The sequence below is a fragment of the Dipodomys merriami genome, unplaced genomic scaffold (assembly GCF_024711535.1).
Source record: "Dipodomys merriami isolate MVZ:Mamm:240054 unplaced genomic scaffold, mDipMer1.0.p SCAF_33, whole genome shotgun sequence".
Lineage (NCBI taxonomy): Eukaryota > Metazoa > Chordata > Mammalia > Rodentia > Heteromyidae > Dipodomys > Dipodomys merriami.
Window position 1 is genome coordinate 5,113,353 of NW_027204826.1, and position 20,377 is coordinate 5,133,729.

At 54.4% G+C, this 20,377-nt stretch overlaps 1 protein-coding gene across 1 annotated transcript; it reads left to right on the forward strand.

Moving 5' to 3' along the window:
- Positions 1-87: 87 nt before the first annotated feature.
- Positions 88-11,658, forward strand: Larp6 (La ribonucleoprotein 6, translational regulator). The gene is made up of 3 exons (XM_070042988.1): positions 88-340; positions 7,718-7,928; positions 10,278-11,658. The coding sequence occupies exons 1-3, from the start codon at positions 153-155 to the stop codon at positions 11,340-11,342; spliced, it is 1,464 nt and encodes a 487-aa protein (XP_069899089.1). The 5' UTR covers positions 88-152; the 3' UTR covers positions 11,343-11,658.
- The last annotated feature ends 8,719 nt before the right edge of the window (positions 11,659-20,377 follow it).

A 20,377-nucleotide genomic window follows, 5' to 3' on the forward strand; every position in this document is an offset into this window, starting at 1 on the left:
GCGCCGGGCCCCGCCGCCCTGCGCTCGCGCCGCCCCCGCGCTCCCTGCAGTCGCCGCCGCCGCCGCCGCCGCCGCCGCCGCCGCCGCCCCGCTGGCCGGGCCTGGCGGCGTGGGTCCCGGGCGGTGCCGCAGTCCCCGCGTGCCCGCGAACCATGGCCCAACCCGGCGCGGAGGCGCTGCCGGGCCCCGAGACACCCGTGCAGATCCGCGTCGCCATCCAGGAGGCTGAGGACGAGGACGAGGATCTGGGGGCGGAGCTGCGCGACGCGGGCGGCCGGGCCCGGTACCTGAGCCCCGGCTGGGGCAGCGCGGGAGAGGAGGAGCCCAGCCGCGGGCACAGGTGCGGGCGGGGTGCGATCACCGCGGGGCGAGGCCGGGCCCGCTAGTCCATCCCCGGGCCCCAGCCCCAGCCCTGTCCCGACCCCATCCCTGGACATCCCTAACCTGTCCCCAGCCCCATCCCCGGGCCCTTCCCCAACCCCATCCCCAGCCCCGTCCCTGACTCCATCCCCGACACCATCCCTGGACCCCTCCCTAACCCCATCCCCAACCCTGCCCCTGGCTCCATCCCGACACCATCCCCAACCCCATCCCCGGCTCCATCCCGGACCCCATCCCTGACCCCTTCCCCGACCCCATCCCTAACCCCATCCGGGACCCCATCCTCCGAATCCATCCTCAACTCCATCCCTGACTCCATCCCCGGACCCCATCCCTAATCCCATCCCCAGCTCCATCCCCGATTCTATCTTCGGACCCCATCCCCAGACCCCTTCCCCGACTCCATTCCTGACCCTATCCCCGACCCCATCCCTAACCCCATCCCGTACCCCAAACCCGACTCCATCCCTGATCCCATCCCTGATCTCATCCCTGGACCCCATCTCCGACTCCATCCCTGACTCTATCTTGGACCCCATTCCTGACTCCATCCCAACCCCGTTCCCAGACCTATCCTGGACCCCATCTCCAACCCTGCCCCAGCCCCAGCCCCATCCGTGGAGTCCATCCCCGACCCCATCCCCGGACCCTGTCCCCAGACCCCTCCCTGGACCCCGTCTCCGACTCCATTCCTGGACCCCATCCCCAACTCCATCCCTGGATCCCATCCCTGAATCCACCCCCAACATCATCCCCGACCCCATCCCTGGACCCCTCCCTAACCCCATCCCCAACCCCGTCCCTGACTCCATCCTGACACCATCCCCAACCCCATCCCCGACTCCATCCCCAGACCCCATCCCTAATCCCATCCCCAACTCCATCCCCGATTCTATCCTCGGACCCCATCCCCAGACCCCATCCCCGACTCCATTCCTGACCCTATCCCCGACCCCGTCCCTGGACCCCATCCCGGACCCCAAACCCGACTCCATCCCTGATCTCATCCCCGGACCCCATCTCCGACTCCATCCCTGACCCTATCTTGGACCCCATTCCTGACTCCATCCCAACCCCGTTCCCAGACCTATCCTGGACCCCATCTCCAGCCCCATCCCCAGCCCCATCCGTGGAGTCCATCCCCGACCCCATCCCCGGACCCTGTCCCCAGACCCCCCCCTGAACCCCTTCTCCCACTCCATTCCTGGACCCCATCCCCAACTCCATCCCTGGATCCCATCCCTGACTCCATCCCCAACACCATCCCCAACCCCTTCCCTGACCCCATCCCTGGGCCCCATCCCTAACTCCATCCCCAGGCCACATCCCTAGGCCCTATCCCTGACCTAATCCCTAGAGCCCCAACCCCATCCCCCACCCTGACCCCATCCTCTAAGCCCCAAGCCTATCCACAGTCCTCATGGGGTCCCCTGGATCATACTAGCATGACAGACCTCCTATCTGCTCCCTGCACAGGCCTGTAGCCCTTGGAGGTGGGGCTTTTGGGATAACTGGTGAGGGACAGGGCTCTGATCCCTGTAGGATGGATTGATGATGGATGGGGCTCTGGTCTCCATGGGGGCGTGGACTGGTGATGGACAGGGCTGGTCCCCATGGAGATGTAAACTAGTGATAGATGGGGCTCTGGACCCCATGGAGATGTAAACTGGTGATGGATAGGGCTCTGGACCTCATGGGGGTGTGAACTAGTGATGGACAGGGCTCTAGTCCCTACGGGGATGTGTGCTGGTGATGGACGGGGCTCTGGTCCCCATGGGGGAGTGCACCGGTGATGGACAGGGCTCTGATCCCCACGGAGATGTGTGCTGGTGATGGACAGGGCTCTGGTCCCTGTAGAGATGTCCTGGCTGCTTTCCCACCCCACCCCATCCCCGGAATCACCAGTTCCCCACTGAATCTGTGCCTTCATTGTTTCCCTGCTCCACACTGGGCACTTGGAAGTCGGTAGGGCCCTTGGCCCTGAGCCTTGTCCTAGCCAGATGCCTTAGGCTGTCCCCACTGGGCATAGGCCTTTCAGGTTGGTGTTTTGTCCCCCTGGTTCTTCAGGAGCACTTTATTTCCAAGGCTGGATCCTCAACCCGGGCTCGGGCCATTCCACAGTCAAGAAGGTCGAGACTATGGAAGCCAGAGATTTAGGGCAGACCAGCGGAGACACCTCCTGCAGGGGCTAAGGCCAGCACCACAGTGCTGCGGGAGACCTCGCAGGGTAGATCTGTTATCAACTGACTATGTGGTTCTGTTCCATACTGCATTTGGAGGTGACAGATGGCTCATTGGTTACTGAATGAGGAGGTCATGGATGGCTCCCTGGGTACAAAGTATGGAAGTGATGGACAGCTCCCTAGGTACTGAGTGTGGAGGTGATGGACAGCTTCCTGGGTACTTAGTGTGGAGGTGATGGTCAGTTTCTGGGTACTGAATGTGGAGGTGATGGTCAGTTTCTGGGTACTGAATGTGGAGGTGATGGTCAGTCCCTGGGGTACTGAATGTGGAGGTGATGGTCAACTCCTGGGGTACTGAGTGTGGAGGTGATGGGCAGCTCCACTCTAAATTCAGAGCCTTCATTCCAATGCCAGAGTAGTGCTTTATCTATGCAGTGGCCTGGGCTTGGTGAGGGCCGGGTGTCAAGTGCTTCCTGGTACGGCAAGGCTTGATTCCTGAATATCCCTGGGGCTTTCAAGGCCAAGGAGCTCACAGAGCAGGAGCCAGAGCCAGGAACAGGAGAAGCTCTGTCCCCGGTTCGAGCCCAGCCTAGCCAGGCAGCAGCTTCGCCCTCCACCAATTCCTGAATTTGTAGTAGCAGTGCTCTGCCAATGCTGAGCTCCCTGTGTGTTGTAGTTCATGCCCCCAGGGTCCTGTCTGCCCAATCCCCTGAGCACACAGTACTGTCCATCCAGTTCCCTGAGCACCAGGGCATCCTCTTCTTCATCAGTGCCTACTCCTCAGGCATGGGTGTCCTGCTCTGCAGTATGGGCGTTGAGTCCTAGCACTCACCTCAGCTTGATTCTAAAGTGACTCCTTCCAGGCAGCTGTGGGCGCTCTGTGAAGCCACTTCACCATGTGCAAAAGGCCCTTCTTGTCCATCTCCTGCTCTTCTGCACATGGCACCTGGCTTACAGCAGGAGCATGAGCAATGGGTGAGCAATATGGGAAGCTTTTGTACCTTCTGAGTGCTCACTACCAAGTGCTCACTGCTGAGTGCTCACTGCTGAATGCTCACTAGACTTCTCTCCACTTCTCCCTCACTGAAAGCCTTTCCTTTCACTCATGCCTTTTCTCATGGAAATTTCTACACATAAAATTGGACAGAATGGTGAACAAGCATTCTTATACAGCCATCTACATTTACTGGAGGTCATTATTTTGCTGTATTTGTTGGATGAGTAGATAGGTCAGCTTTGCTCTTCCTGCAAGTGGGGCTAAGTTTTAGGGTAAGAAAGTAGTATGTAAGTTGGATTTAAATCCTAAGAACAGTGCTCGTGCATGCACGTTTGTGTGTGTGTGTGTGTGTGTGTGTGTGTGTGTGTGTGTGTGTTTGTGTGCGTGCATGTGCATGCGAGCACACAGATACTGAGGCTTGAACTCGGAGCCTGGACTCTGTCCCTGAGCTCTTTATGCTCAAGACTAGTACTCTACCACTTGAGCCACAGCGCCATTTCTGGTTTTCTGGTGGTTCATTAGAGATAGGAGTCCCCTGAACTTGCTTACCTGGGCTGGCTTTGACCACGATCCTCAGATCTCAGCCTCCTGAGTAATTGGGATTAAAGTCATAAACCACCGGTGCCTGGCAGGTACAATTCTTATGAGCGTCCTTCCATGTAAGATATGTCTGTTGCCGCCTTCTGGAGGAGGAGTTTAATGCCCCAGTTACCTCTGACATCCTCTAGTGCCAGTCCCCTCCCTCACCTCCTCCATGCGTCAACTGATTCTTGTAAACTCCCTCCCTGTCCCCCAAAGCAGAACCCATCAATCCAGGCTGAAGGCTTGCTGGTTACGTCTCTGTGCAGGCTTTTCATCTGGAATATTCCTACCTACTTCTCTGGTTTTCTTCTAATGCTTTGCTGTTTCTGATACATGAGGTCAGCCATCTTGAGTGTCTTGCATTTTGGGTTGGCAAGGTGATGTCTCTATGGTGTCCTGGAACAACTCCTGTTCACTTCGTACTTCCTGGAAGTGATGGCTATGCGTTTGATTCAATCAGGATTAAGTATTTGGGCAAGGACACCTTGCATCCATGCTCTGGCATTTATATGGCATTACCTCATTAGTGACACTAAGTTTGCCTGCTAGATTATGGAGATTTCTCCTCCCCACAGGTATGGCTTTCCTTTTGTAATTACTGAATAGGCTGTGGGCTCTCCATGCTGTTAATTTGATGTGTTGGTTTGAATATTGATTTGCATGCGTTGAATCATCTCGAGTTCCAAAAACAAATCCCACTTGATCATGGTGAATGAGCATCTTGGTTTTGTTTGTTTGTTTATTCTGTCATTATAAATGATGGGATCTCGTGGTTGGCCAGGCTGGTCCTGAACCGAGCTCAAGTGATCCTCCTGCCTCAGTTTCCCAAGTAGCTGGGACTATAGGTGTGAAGCGCCACACTTGGCTAGTAATCCTTCTAAGGTGCTGTCCAGTTCGGATTGCTGGCATTTTGCCTTGCTTTTCTATTGCTTTCCTCATGAGCTTTTCAGAAGCTTGAAAAGGCATGGCATTGTTGTCCTTCAAATGTCTGGTAGAGCCGGGCACCGGTGACTCATGCCTATAATCCTAGCTACTCAGGAAGCTGAGATCTGGCGATCACAGTTCAAAGCCAGCCTGAGCAGGAAAGTCCGTGAGACTCTTCTCTCCAATAAACCACCAGAAAACTGGAAGAGGTACTGTGGCTCAAGCTGAGTTGAAGAGCTGAGGGATAGCACCCAAGCCCAGAGTTCAAGCCCCACAACCAGGGGGAAAAATGTCTGGTAGAACTCAGCAGGTTCTGGGCTTTCCTTTCTATGACAAGCAATTTTTGATTGCCAGTTTAATCCCTCTGGTTGTTATTGGTACATTTAGATTTCCTATTTCTTCCAAATTGGGTTCCAGTAGGTGGTGTGTTACCTATCTTTGTGAGATTGTTTTCCCATCAATAATCCTTTTGTCTCAGGGCTCTAGCATCCTTTGGAGTCTTACCTGATTCAGTGACTTAACTGAGGCTTACAAATTGAAGATTTTTCTCCTTTTCTCAGTCTTTGGACATTGATTGGCTAGCATTCTTCTGCAAAAAAAAAAAAAAGATAAAAAGAAAAGAAAGATAGAAAGCTTTGCCAGGCATGTGTAGTGGCTTCCTTTTATAATCCCAGATTCTTGGGGGAGGCAGAGATTAGGAGGATTGTGGTTCTAGGCCAATCCAGGCAAAAAGTTCTTGAGACGTCATCTCAACTAATAAAAAGGCTGGTATTGGTGGTGTGTACTTGCCTTTCCACTTATGCAGAAGTGTCAATAAGAGGATCACAGTCCAGGATGCACAAGGCATCAACTCAAGATTATTTGCTAAAAGTAACTAAAGGAGGAAGGGAGGGAGGGAGGTGGGGGCGGAGAGGAGAGGTTGGAGAGTGGTCATGTTGGATACTTTCAGCAATGGGCTGCTCTGGGCTTGAATGCCCATTCCCCTTCGTGGATTTGCATTTATTCTCCTTTTTCAGAATTAGTCACACATGTTATTTTAGCCCACAGTGGAGTTTGGGAGTCCCTTCAGGGTGACTTTGGTCCACCCTTGGGGGATGTGTTCATCTCTTGTTTCCGGGTGCTCACACCCTGGGCTTAATTTGTACTTTTCCTACTGCAGCCACAGAGTCTGGTCTTTGCCACAGGACTTGTGATTTTTTGAGTGATCACAAGAAAGTATTCAGACACCAGACTCCAGAATAAAAGAGCCCATTGCTACAGGGCTGTGATTGTTTTGAAAATTATATATATATATATATGGTCACTTCCAATTTCCAGCTTCCCATTACAACTTGTGCTTTTGTGGGGTAGTCCTTTTATTTATTTTTACAGTGAAAAAAAATCTTGATTCCTAATGACATTCACCGGTTTATTTATCTGTGCATATGGAGCTGAGGGGTGTAGATGTCTCTTCTCTCCCAGCCATTGTTGAGAACTGCAGAACCAGCCACCAGGTGTAGCCTTTCTGCAGGGCATGTGGAATATGCCAGAACTGCAGGGTCAGAAAGCAAGGTCGTGGCCTGATAGATAGGTCAGACCCAGTGGGCCATTGCGGCTGGTGACACCAGAATAGTGTCCAAGATCTTTCTCCATGACCAAGGATGCACCTGCTGCCACAGCAGAGAGACGTCTGGTTTTGTTTGGTTTCTCAGTGCCAGGCATGGAGCCTGGAGCCTTGTGGATGCCCCCTAAGTGCTACCAGTGGCTCCCCCTCACGTGAGGGCTCAGGTGCTTAATGATCTGTGTGCACCGTAGCTTGACACACACAGAAACGCGTTAGAGGGCTGGAGGGCAGTGGAGATGGGTGTGTGGATTGGGACTTGAAGCTGGGCACCAGCGATGGCTTCCTGCCTGCGTGCCCTAAAACCAGGCCCAGCCCCCTGCGTGCCTGTGGGGAGCAAAGCAATAGGAATAGCCGGGATTACAGGCATCCAGCTCGCCATTGTCTCCCCACTGTCACTGTGGGTGACCTGTTCTCCCCTCACACACCTTCACTGCCCCTTGGTCTCCCTCTCCCCCCATTTGTAAGTGTGGGTGTTCTACAGGAGTCTCCCCTTACTCCGTGTAAACTATAGACCCCCATGGACAGTAACTCCGAGGGCAGGCCCTGTCCCCACCAGCTTGGTGTTGGGGCTCAGTGTGGAAATATCCACAGGCATCAGCGGCCGGGGTGTGGGAAGGAGGGATGGTGCCACGCGTGGCTGTGGAGGGTGGTGGTGTTCTCAAAGCCCTCCACCCCTGCATGGAGGGGTGGGGACAGCCGGGGGTGTGACATGGTGTCTGGGGGCCACCAGGAACAAGCGAAGAACGTGGTATCCAGTCCACGCTGAGCCACACGTGGCCAGCGCCACATTCCCTCCAGGGCTTGGGAAGGCACCGGCTCCTCCCCCTGGCCTCCAGCCTTCATCTGGCATCATCTCTCCATAGATCAGATTAGGGGTGCACCCTCCTCCACAATCTCACCCCCCCTCGCCCTCCACATCCGTAGGGAGCCTAGCCCTACTCGGGGTGGCTCTCCCAGCTCCAGGGGGCTGGAACTTCAGCATGGGAATTTGGGGGGGGGACCTGGTCCGGACACCCCCACTATAACCCTCTGTCTCCTCGGCCTCAGTGGTACCACAACGAGTGGGGGCGAGAATGAGGGTGAGGATCTGGAGGAGGCGTGGAAGCCCCCAGACCAGGAGCTGGTGCGGAAACTGGTGGAGCAGATCGAGTTCTACTTCTCGGACGAGAACTTGGAGAAGGACGCCTTCCTGCTGAAGCACGTGCGGAGGAACAAGCTGGGCTTCGTGAGCGTCAAGCTGCTCACCTCCTTCAAGAAGGTGAGGCCAGCCTTGCAGAGCCCTGTCCGGGTCTCTGGGGAGCTCGGGCTTGTGGCCTTAGACATCTGTCAAATTCCTTTGAAGCCTTGGTGACTAGCAATTATTTTTTTTTTATTAATCTGAGGACTGATGAAAAAAAAAAAAACAAGTTTAAGGGTCATTATTCAACACATGCAGCAGGGCATGGTAGTTTATGCCTGTAATCCCGGTTATTTGGGAGGGAGAGATAGGAGGATCACAGTTCAAAGTCAACCCAGGCAAAAAGTTAGGGAAACCCCCATCTCAATGAGAAGTCCAGGGTGCTGCCTTCTAACTTGGTCCCAGGTATTTGGGAGGCCCAGGTACAAGGATTGTGGTGCAAGCCTGGACAAAAAGTGAGAATTGTACCAGGAAATAAACAAAAATAAAAAGCTAAAGCAAAAAAGGCTGGAGGGGGGGCATGGTTCGAGTGGTAGAGCTGCTGCCTAACAAGCACAAGACCAAAATAACAAAAACAAACAACACACTCCAAAGAATGTGATCCAGCAAGCTACGAGAAGGAAGCCGGGCTCCTGTGTGTTTGGCCAGGAGAGGGGGGTGAGGGAGGGAGAGATGGGTGGAACACAAGTCTGTCTCCTTGGGGATGTGTGCTTACTGACAGCCTGTTGCATAACGGGCTGCGTAGCCGTGGGTCCTGGCCAAGGGCCCTGAACCTGGTCAGTGAGCAGGGAAGGGAAGCACCCCAAGTTCAGCTCTGCCTGGCCCCATCCGCTCTGTCTTCCTTCTATTCATTCCTCGAGCACACTGCAGGCCTGTGTGGCCTTGCTCTCAGTGTGACCAGACACAGTCTGACACTTAGACACAGCCAGTTCTTCTGAGAGCCGCCAAATGGGAGAACTAAGGCCTTCCCAGAGGTGGTGATGTTGGGAAAGGCTCCTGGAGAATGAATAGGAGTTGTCAAGGTCCAGGAGAAGGAAGCAGATATTTCATTCCTGGAAATGGGAAGCCAAGTGCTTACAGGGAAAAGCCCCGCTCCCTCCCCCAGTCTCTGCCAGTGGAGTCAGCACATCCTGGGTTCGCTCCTTGGAACTGGGCAGTTTCTAAACTCTTACAAAGTTTTAGCTCCCTGCTGCTTTGCCCTGGTGGTACCTGGACACCCAGCCTCTGCAGCCCATCATGGTTGCTTCTGGGGGACCCCAGGCCATCCTTGCCCCTGCTCCTGGGGGGGACTGTGCACTTGCTCAGACTTCTGCAGCCCTCCTTAGGTAGCCTGACCTTCCCTCCCAAGTTGAGCAGGGGCAGTGCCGACTTTGGGCTCGACAGACCCACCTGGAGAGTCCTTGCCTGCTCCCAGGCTCTCAGCCGCCATCTTCACCCTCTCCTTGCCCCTAAGTGACTGCCTTCTCCCCTTCAGTCCTGCCCATGGCCAATTCCTGCTGCCAGGGTCCCTGTGTGGGCAACTCCCCCATGGGTACCACACTGCTGGCCTTGCTGCCGCCCCTGGTTGAGGGTCAGGGCCGGCTCCTGGGGTTCCAGCCCAGCCCGAGGAGGACTCTGGGACTTCACCATCCTGGCTTCTGCCCCGCCCCTCCACCATCTCTCCAGGCTGAGTCATTGAACAGGTTCTAGAAATCACCTCCATTTCTGTGCCGCATGCTCGCTCCACGCGTAGTTTCCATCTCCACCCTGGGGCAAGGATGAGGCCAGGTTGGGTTGAAAATCATGATTCACAGACGATGGTACAGAGACGTCAGATGACCTTCTGGAAGCTTCTGTGTCAGATGCTGAGATGCAGAATAGTGAAATCTCCCAGGAAGGAAGGATACACATCGTTTTATGGGCTATTTGCTGAGAGCCAGGCACCATTTCAGTTTTGTTCCTCCCCCACCCCCCCCCCCCGGTCCTGGGGCTTGAACTCTGGGCTTGGGCATTGTCCCAAGCTTTTGCTCAAGGTTGGTACTCTACCACTTGCGCCACAACCTCCACTTCCAGCTTTTTTGCTGGTTCATTGGAGATTAGGGTCCCATGGACTTTCCTGTCCGGGCTGGCTTCGAACCACAATCCTCAGATCTCAGCCTCCTGAGTAGCTGGGATGGCAGTGCCTGGCTACTGTTCCAAATTTGATAGAGCAAATTGGATGTGGATTTGGGTGTGGATGGCAGCTGGATGCGGTGGGCACTGTTAACAGATCTGTGTCATGGATGAATCTGGTGAGGCAGGAAGAGGGTGGGGGGGATAATCTTCAGGACTTACGTTGGGTGCCCTGGTGTGCTATCCCTGCCTTCAGGAACCTGGTATGGCTGGATTCTGGTGTCACAGGGCTGAGGGAGGCAGGCCATGGGTGCATCAGCCTTACTTTGCCTTCCACAGGTGAAGCACCTCACTCGGGACTGGAGGACCACGGCGCATGCTCTACAGTTCTCAGGGACCCTGGAGTTGAATGAGGACCACCGCAAGGTGCGAAGGACCACCCCAGTCCCACTCTTTCCCAACGAGAGCCTCCCCAGCAAGATGCTGCTGGTGTACGACCTGCACCTGTCCCCCACACCCTGGGCCTCAGCCGCTCCCCAGAAGAATGGACGGCTGCAGGAGAGGGTCATGGAGCACCTCCTCAGGGTCTTCGGGACTTTCGGGGTCCTCTCGTCTGTGCGGATCCTCAAGCCCGGAAGAGACCTGCCCCCGGACATCCGGAGGATTGGCAGCCGCTACAGCCAGGTGGGCACCCAGGAGTGCGCCATCGTGGAGTTCGAGGAGGTGGAGGCGGCCATCAAGGCCCACGAGTTCATGAGCACAGAGGGCCAGGACGGCATGAAGGCCATCCTGATTGGCACGAAGCCGCCCAAAAAGAAGGTCCTCAGAGACAGGAACCCCGGTGATGAGGCCCCTTCCAACACCTTCCTCCACAAGTCCCCCAACAAGAGGGTGGAAGAGCTTCAGTACGCAGGCGATGAGTCCTCTGCCAACAGCTCCTCAGACCCCGAGAGCAGCCCCCCGTCCCCCATGGCTGGCCGGAGGCCTGTGGTGGCCAAGCTCAGCCCCTCGAGCCACCAGAGCCTCTTCCTGAGCCCCAACGCCTCCCCGTGCTCCAGCCCCTGGAGCAGCCCCTCCGCCCAGCGCAAGGGTGTTTCCAGAAAGTCACCCCTGGCTGAGGAGGGCAGACTGCAGGCCAGCATGAGCCCCGAGGGCGGCCGCAAGGGCGCCGATTACTCCTCTGACAGCAGCATCACCCCCTCGGGCAGCCCCTGGGTGCGCAGGCGCCGCCAGGCCGAGATGGCAGCACCCACACCAGAGAAGAGCCCAGGAGCCAGTCCCCTACTCTCCAGGAGGATCCAGACGGCCGACGGCTTGCCTGTGGGGGTGCTGAGGCTGCCCCGAGGCCCTGACAACACACGCGGCTTCCATGGTGGCCAGGAGCGGAGCCGGGCCAGCGTCTAGATATCAAACCAGCCTTGCTTTCCAGGGTTCTGACATGGGGGAGGGAGGGGCTCGGCAGGAGACCTCGGAATTTATACATCTGTCACTCAGGCCGTCTGGCATGGCGACTCTTCCGAGTGAGTGTGAGGTACAGACACTCCTTGAGGTATGAGTCTGTCCGTGGCTGGCCTGAGTCTGTCTGTGGTAGGCCCTGCTCTGGTTTCCCAAGATTCTTAGGTTCAGTGGCCAATACTTAGCCCAAAGCATGGCACCTACCCCTCCCCACCCCCCAGGACCAATGCCTGCTTCCTGTCAAGTGAATAAACCATAAAACACCCAGGGGTGTGGTCTGGTGTCCAGAGGCCCTGATGAGCCTGGTGGGACACAGGCCTCAGTGTACCCCATTTGGGCCAGGGCTGTCCTAAGCTGCTGGCAGCTGGGCGGTGTCCCGTCACGATGGATCCTGAGGAGGCAGTGTGGAGTGAAGGAGCCGCTCCAGGTGCAGTCAGCCTGCAGCCCTGAGCTCACCTGGGGACCTGTTGGAAATGCAGAGCCCTAGGCTCGGCCCCGGGCCTGCTGAAGCAGAAGCCCTGGGAGAAGGGCCTGAAGCCTAGTTCGTTTTTTAATTTTTATTTTTTGGTGGTACCGGGAATTGAATTCAGGGTGCTTGCTAGGCATGAACTGGGCCACCAGCCTCTGTTGTTGCTAATGGTTGGCACAGCCCACTGCGCCTGGCCCTGTGCTTCCCCGTGGCCCAGATGACAGTAGGTGCCACCACACCCAGACACAGATTGAGATGAGTCTTGTGAACTTCCCTCCCTCCCTCCCTCCTTCTTTCCCTCCCTCCCTCCCTCCCTCCGTCCCTCCTTCCCTCCCTCCTCTCCCTCTTTCCCTCCCTCTCTCTCTCTCTCTCTCTTTCTTTCTTTCTTTCTTTCTTTCTTTCTTTCTTTCTTTCTTTCTTTCTTTCTTTCTTTCTTTCTTGCCTCACTTGGCCTTCAACTGCTATCCTCCGATTTCTACCTCCCAAGTATCTAGAATTGTAGGTGTGAGCCACTGTGCCTAGAGCTGGGTTTTGGAAGTGACTTGTGCCACTTGGGGAGACCCACAGGTGTGAGCCTGGACTGAGATTTGAGCTCTTGGGTCTGATTTCACATCTGTCCCTTCTACTGTGTGACCAGAAGAATATGTCGGACTTCCCCCCTCCCCAATCTCCTCGTGTCCCCTAAAGCACTTGTCGAAATGTCTGCTTTTCATCTCATTTGGCTCAGGGGCTGTGGGCTCTGGAAGCCTTCATGGTGCAGAACAAAGAGCAGAGGTCTGGATTCTGGTACCACTTACCCTTCTTGCTCAGCATGTGCAAAACCAGTGATGGGTTTTCAGGCACGGTGCTGAGCTCTCCGAGTACCATCTCATTGAGCCATCCCAGCAGCAACAACAAAGTACCATCCATTCTTTACACTAGAAATAAACAGTCTCCATGTAGGCGATCGGCTTGTCCTGGGTTTAACAGCTATGCTGGTGGTTCTGGGATCTGGAGCTCACACTTTTTTTGTTGTTGTCTTTTTTGCATTTTGAGACAGGGTCTGGCTGTGTAACCTCAGCTGGCCTTGAAGTCTCCATCCTCCTGTCTCAGCCTCCCAAGAGGCTCAGATTACAGACCTGTACCACCTCACCCAGCTGGACCCATATAGTACCATGGTACAGTACCAGGGTACTGGTGTTTGCTCAGTACCTGTGTCCTGGGAACTCTGTTGCCCATGAACTTGCCCTCACCCTCTCTGTGACTGCGTGAAGTAGGATTCTACCAGCCTGATGCATGAAGCTGAGGCAGAAAAATAACACTTCCAGCAACCATGCAAATGGATGGAGACAGCTACACATGGGTGAGCAGGTGCTTAGTACCTGCTCCAAGGATGGCATACCTCGACTGTAGATGCCTCCAGCAATCTCCTGGCTGCCATCCACCCTGCCCACTGTAGCTTGCCCAAAGGCTTTGTCCAAGCCCCAGGCATCAAGCCCTCTGGATTCTGGGCAGTACTGTGGCTTCCTCCACCCCCACCCTGTGCCCAGTCCCTGACTTCGCTCCCATTCTCCCTGCAGCGATCCTGAATTCTCCTTCTCCAGAGCCCTGGAACCCTAGCACTCCATCTCTTCTTGCTGGAGCCTCATTCACCCTATTCACATGTTCCGCAACTCTTTAGAGAAGCAAGTATGGTGACCATGACTTTAAAGCTCATCTGTACAGGTGGCTGCAGCCAAGCCCTGCCCTCTCTGCCCTGCTGCCCAGGGTGGCCTCTGATGTAGGGGTCAGTGGACCTGATCTCCAGTCATGGATTTCCCAGTCAGGAGTTGTTGGAGCCCGAGTGCACCATTTCCATTGGGCTCCCCATTCAATGGCAGACAAAACTAGGGGTAGTTTGGTAAGTAATGCGGTGCTGCGGGACTCTGGGCGTTTCCTGCGTGGCCTGCCTTCTACACTTCTTGCCCTGGCTGTGGGTTTTATCCTGTGTGTTTCTGCCACCCTGAGAGCCCATCCTGAGGTCAAGTAGTTTGAGTGGCCCTGAGGGGGTGGAGTGTAATGAGAAGCTGCCATCCACAGGCATGGGAAGCAGGGAGGGGGGAGAGGACCTGGGGGACCTCGTCCTCCCCCAGGACCTAGCCTGAGTCTGCTTTGTGGGGCTCCTACAGCGCTCTGGAGGCCTGGGCACCGTGCCAATGAAGCTGCCCTTTCTAAACTTCTGGCTGAACCTACTTTCTCCTTGTCTGGGAACCTAGACTTTCTCCAATAGCTCTCACTGGGAAACGGAGGCAGTATTTCTTATTGTTTTACACATTTTATTATTGTTTTGTGCTGGGACTGGGACTCAAACTCAGGGCCTGGGCTCACTCCCTTAGTTCCTTCCTTCAGGGCTGGCCACTCTACCACTTGAGTCACAGCTCTCCTTCTGGCTTTTGGGTGGTTCATTGGAGATAAAGAATCTCCCAGACTTTCCTGACTGGGCTGGCTTTGAACTGTGATCCTCATATCTCAGCCTCCCAAGTAGCTAGGATTTATAGACACGAGCCACTGGCGATCAGCTAAGTTTTATTCTTTTTTAATGAGAATCAGCTCCTTCTCCAGGCTGGCCCTGGATCTCAGGCAACATCCTCTGGAGGTGCTGGTAGAACACCACCATTTCCTCAGGCCAAACAAAACACCACCTCTACCTGCAAGCCGGGGATGGGTGGGTGGCAAACCTGAGCGCTGGAGATCCAGTTGCCTGGGCTCAGATCCTAGTGACTGTTGGCAGGTGCCTTTGCCTTCTGGTGCCTCAGTTTCCCCTCCAAAAGGTGGACATAGATGCTCCTATCTCCTATGACTTGTTAGATGTAGAAGCCTTAGCATCTGAACATCTTGTATAAGATAAGGACTTGGATAGGAGCAGATGGAAGCATCCTTCCTCAGAGAATTCAGAGAATTATGTGCTCTAGGGTGTACGTTTTAGGTCTGCCCCATTGCACCGCCAAACTCACTTGGATAAGATAGACTTCTGTTGGCTTCACTTCCCTACTTAAAAAATATTGCTGGCCATCTCTTCCTGTTGGTGAAAAAAAAAAAGGAAGGCCATGTTGTTTGTTTGTATCCCCTGCAGTGCTGGGTTTCATCAACATGACAGAGGCCACGCCCTGTGGGAGGGCAGGCTGATGGCCCCGCCCACAGCAGTCCACATCTGTGTCTCATTTACTGCTGGCGTCGCAATTTGGTTTCTGCCAGACAAAGCTGAAATACGTGAGCAAGTGCTGTGTGTGCATGTGTATGTGTGCGCATGTGCATATGCACATGTGTGTATGTGTGTGTGGAGGGGGTGTGGCTGCAATTCAGGGCCTCCCACTTGCTTGACTTGCTTTAGCTAGTGCTCCACCATGTGTGCCATGCCTCCAGCGAGGCTTTTTGCTGCTTATTTTGGAAGATGGACTCCCTGGCTGCCCAGGCTGGCCTTGAACTGTGATCCTCCAGACCTCAGCCTCTTGAGTGGCTAGCGTTACAGTCATGAGCCACTGGTGCCTGCCACACCTTCTTTCAGAAGACATGCTACCTGCAAGGTTATTTCTTGTATATGTCCCTGAAGTTGCTTTTCCTTGTCACCTTTGTCTACACATCTCACTCTGGAAGGTAACAGCAGAAGACCCGAATGTGGAGAGCCTGCCAGTGAGGATGGTGTTTGTCCCTGCCTGGGAGAATTCCTCTCACTGGTGCCCCTCGAGTCTACGTTGGAGTAGAGTTTCATCTAAATGGACACGGGTTCTGGACACAGGCAGAGGCTCCTCCTGCCTCCTGCCCTGCCCATGTTTAGAGTGTTTTATTTATTTTATTTTATTTTTTGTCAGTTGTGGGGCTTGAACTCTGGGCCTGGGCGCTGTCCCTTAGCTCTTCAGTTCAAGGCAAGCGCTCTACCACTTGAGCTACAGCACCACTTCTGGTTTTCTGGTAGTTAATTAGAAATAAGAGTCTTACGAACTTTCCTTCCCAGGCTGGCTTTGAACTACGATCCTCAGATCTCAGCCTCCTGAGTAGCTAGGATTACAGATGTGAGCCACCAGTGCCTGACTACATGTTTAGAGTTTTATGCATTGGAGCAAAGTTTCACGGTATGAAAAATTCCACAGTGGCGTCATGTCAGAGCCCGGGGATCTCAGATGGTTAGGAGTCTCTTCTTCATCCTTATGTTCCTTCCTTCTCCCATCCTTTCCCCTCTCTCTTGCTCTCCCCCTTCTTCTCCTCCCCTCCTTTTCTCATCTCCTTTAGGTTGAACCCAAGGCCAGCCCTTTTGCAGGTAGATAGATAGATCTCTATCTCTCTCTATATTTGTGTGTGTGTGTGTGTGTGTGTGTGTGTGTGTGTGTGTGTCCTGGGGCTTGAACCTTTTTTCACTCAAGGCTACTGCTCTGCCACTTGAGCCACACCTCCACTTCTTTTTTTTCTGATTAAATTGGAGAGAAGAGTCTCCTGGATTCTCTTGCTCTGGCTGGCTTTGAACTGCGATCCTCAGATCTCAGCCTCCTGGGTAGCTAGGATGACAGGCGTGAGCCACTGGTGCCCTCTGATAGTTTATGAGAAAGGTTTGGGTGTTTTTTTTGTTTTGTTTTTTGCCAAAGCTGGATTCAAACTTCACAATCCTTCTGCCTCCTCTTCCTAAGTAGCTGGGATTACAGGCACATACCACTATATCTGGTTTTAAAAAGACCTGAAATTCCAGGCTTGCCGCTAGCTGTCTTACCACCACCGCCGCCGTATGCTCCAGCTCCTTCACCTGTAAAGCCAGGACTACAGGGGACAGTGCATGACAGGTACACACCATCCTGGCACAAAGGCACTGTCTCCAAATAGGCCCCCAGTTTGAGGTCAGAAGATGGGGGAAGACTTAGCTACCGCCCCTGTCCCTTTGTGTTAGAATCAACTCCTTATGCTCCAATTCCTTGCTGGCATTGGAGCTGGGAACAGGGGATGGTGATCTCAGCATAGCTTATGGCGGCTGGCTGTCATGGCAGGGGTTCAGGAAGCCGCTGAGTGGCTGTTAAATCAGAAGCTATTTTCAGGTAGGCTCTGGTGGCTCATGCCTGTGATCCTGACAACTCGGGAGGCTGAGATCCAGAGAATCAAGGTTCAAAACCAGCCCTGGGATAATCTGGGAGACTACCAGCAAATACAAAGCAGGGCTGGGGGTGTGGCTCAAACAGTGGAGCACCAGCTGAGCAAGCTTGAAGCCCCTTGAGTTCAGTCCCTGGAGGTGGGAGGGGCAGTTACACTCCTAATTTTAAAAGCTATATTAGTTCTAAAAAATATGACAATGTGTAACTTAAATTATAATTGAACAAGTGATGTCGTTTTGGAAATGCATATTATGGAACTTCGTAAGTGACATTACTCCTCTCTGGGCCTCAGTTTCCCCAGGGAGCTGTCTGTGGCCCTCACTCCTCTCTAGGACTCAGTTTCCCCACGTGTGGCTAAGGGATGTTACGACTTTCGTATCTCACTGCCATCCCCCACTGAGTGATCCCAAGTCACCTGCAGCCGCGCTGGCCCCTCCCCCACCCCATTTCTTTCCCCCTTGGGTATCCAAGGCATTGAGGACATGGCTTCAGCCTCCGCATGCTTCTGTCCATCCTCCCCCTGCGATATGGCTGACTTCTGCTCTCTCTGGCAGCTCTCAGCCCTGACTCAATGGTCACTGGTTGGCCTACCTCTGGTCCTGAGGGTTTGTGGGCAAAGGAGGCATCCCGGCATCCTCCGCGCTCCACAGGGGCCTTTTCAAGACCACCAATAGCATCTTTCTTGTCCTCATAAGGAAGGCCTGTGAATGGAAGTGCCAGCTCTTGGCAGTCCACAGTCAGATCTTTTCCACCTTGGTCTTCTGTCTTTTGCTTAGAGATACAGACCCGGGATGCTGCCATGCTTTAGCTTCCCCTGCCCCCAAAGCAGGTGTTGGCAACTTAACCCCCAAAGTAGCTATGTGGACAGAAGGGGCCTTTAGAGGTGATGGGCTGGGGAGGCTCTGTGTCCATGAATTCACAGGGATCCTTCGAGAAAGGAGTGGCGCAGCAGCAGGATGGTGTCTGCCCCATAGCTTTCAACTTGAACTTTGAAATTCCAGTCTCCAGAAAGGTGGGCCAATACGCTAGTATTCATGCCAAGTTACCCTGTCTCTGGAATGCTGTCCAGCAGCACGAGATGGATGAGGAGGTGTCCATTTTCCCTCCTTTGACCAGTGGACTGGGTCCACCATATGGGATCCAACCCCACTTGCCCCCCACCCAGGACTTTGCTGAGCTGAGTCTCCTGGTGGTTCCATCTGGGAGGATGGCCAGGGGAACCCAGTCCCTCCGAGCCAGAAAAGCTCTGGAGGGCAAAAGCATCCCTAGAACCTCCCAATCCAGACTGATCATCACAGCCACAGCCTGAGAAATACCAGCGCTGTGTCTAAGCACAGCAGGCGATTCTGATGGATGGCCTAGGCTGAGACCAGTAGGGGATGGGGGGGGGGGGGAGAAAAGGATGGGATGACCTCAGTGGGAAAGGTCATCAAGATGAACTCTCAGCCACCCCGGGCAGCACTGCTTTACCAAGCCTTCAGCACCCACTGGACCCTGCAGCGAAAATACTGTGTTCCTACAGTGCAGGGCCTGAACCATCCCCAGGCCCTGGTATAACAAGCAGATCCGCACTGCAGGAAGGACTCAGGGTTGCAAGTCTTGTCGGAAACGTGAGCAGGCAGTTCCCTGCTTTCATCACAAGATGGCGACATACCAAAGGACGCTCCAGAGCTGAGCAGCCCTCTGTGGCAGCAGCATCGAAATCCCCTCAATTCAGCCTCTGACCCTGTGGTGAGGGCAAGATGATGTCCACTCATGGGGGGGGCGGGGTGACAAGTTTTCTGAGCCATTGCTTTCTGGGGGAGGCATGATGAAGGTCTAGGCTTGGTAAGTATTTATACCCCCGGAGTTGTGCATGGTATGTCCCGCAGGGAGGTCCTTTAGTCCCAGCGAGGACTCATTGAATCCTGCCCTCTGCCCTCTTGGCCCCCTGGATCTGGACCCCTGGATGCTATTGGGATCAACTCAACATCCAGAATTCTGTGCAGCTGGGCAGTTCTCTGGCCTGCCCCTAGGGGGTGCCCTCCCACCCATGAAGCCAAACCCAGTCTTTCACCATGACTGTACTTTTAGTTCCAGGCTTCTTGCAGCTCTCCCCACCGCCCTGCTTCTGGTTTCCAGAGACACGGAGGCCACGGGGCAGGTGAGCCCACGACTTCCAGCCTCCCCCTCACACTTGTTTCTGTGATCCATCTCCACAGGGTGTGTCGGAGACCAGAATCCTCACCTGGCCCAGGACTCCTGCGCCCTCCTCTCTGCCCACATTTCCTCTAGGTCTATGTGCTCCTTCCCCAGGGAACAATGTGCCACTATCAACAATAAACAGACAAAAAGAAACAAACAACTTCCCACCCCCCCCCCCAAGAAGTACAAAAGAAACAGAGCCAGGTTCTGGTGGCTCACACCTGTAATCCTAGCTACTCAGAAGGCTAAGATATGGAGGACCACGGTTCTAAGCCAGCCCGGGCAGAAAATTCCATGAGACTGACTCCAAAATAACCAGCAAAAAGCTGAGCTGGAGGCATGGCTCAAGTGCTAGAGTGCCAGTTGAGCAAGTGCAGGGATAGAACAAAACCCTCCCTTCAGCCTGTCTAGGGCCTAGAATAGCAGGTGTTCTAGCCTGGCTCTAGACCACAGCCTGAATCTCAGCCTTGGCCATAGAGCAGGATAAAGACATCACCCTTTCCCAAGGATGGTTCCCACAGAGAGAGGGGTGGGAGCAGTAAATACAGATTGGGACTGTGGCATTGGGGTGGGGGGGAAGGGGACAGGGAAGGGGTCAGGGACAGCTGCTGTTCCCACAATGCAATTAGTGTGTCAGGCCTGCAGTTTTCCTGATCATTGCAACTAAACCTAACACTGCCTGACCCCATCCAGTAATCTTCCTATACCATCTCATTTCATGCAACCATCCTCTCCTCTAGAAAGTCTGATGGTTCTCAGGTCAGAGGAGGAAGCTGCCACTTAGAGAACCGGAGGCATGCACCTGAGTTGAGTCTGAACCTTTGGTCTCAGATTCCACGCTCTCTCGCTTTTGCCATTGGCATGTTTTCATCACACCCGTGAATTCATTCTAACACACTCACGGGCAAAAGAAACCCTCTTTTGCCAGGGCCAGCAAGATGACCAGGATCTGTGATCCTGAGAGCAGACTAGTAGAACTCATTGTTTCTAAACAAACCAAAGCCCAAGAACAACCCCCCCCCAAAAAAAACAACAACTACTAAACAAGACAGACTTGGTGAAGGGAGGCTGACCCGCAGGCGGGCAGAGGAAGAGACCCCAGAGGCCCCGTCGGTTCCTGGTCTGGCCTGACAAGGAAGGATCACGGACCCATCTGGTCTCCAGGAAGCCACTTGAAAGCAGAATGCCACCTGCGGTCTCAGCCCTGTCCAGGGTCCAAGCATGCCTTTGGAGATTTGAGG

Coding starts and splice junctions, on each gene's coding strand:
- Larp6 (XM_070042988.1), top strand. CDS start 153: ATGGCCCAACCCGGCGCGGAGGCGCTGCCGGGCCCCGAGACACCCGTG. Junction 341..7,717: donor GAGCCCAGCCGCGGGCACAG/GTGCGGGCGGGG, acceptor CCTCGGCCTCAG/TGGTACCACAACGAGTGGGG. Junction 7,929..10,277: donor TGCTCACCTCCTTCAAGAAG/GTGAGGCCAGCC, acceptor TGCCTTCCACAG/GTGAAGCACCTCACTCGGGA.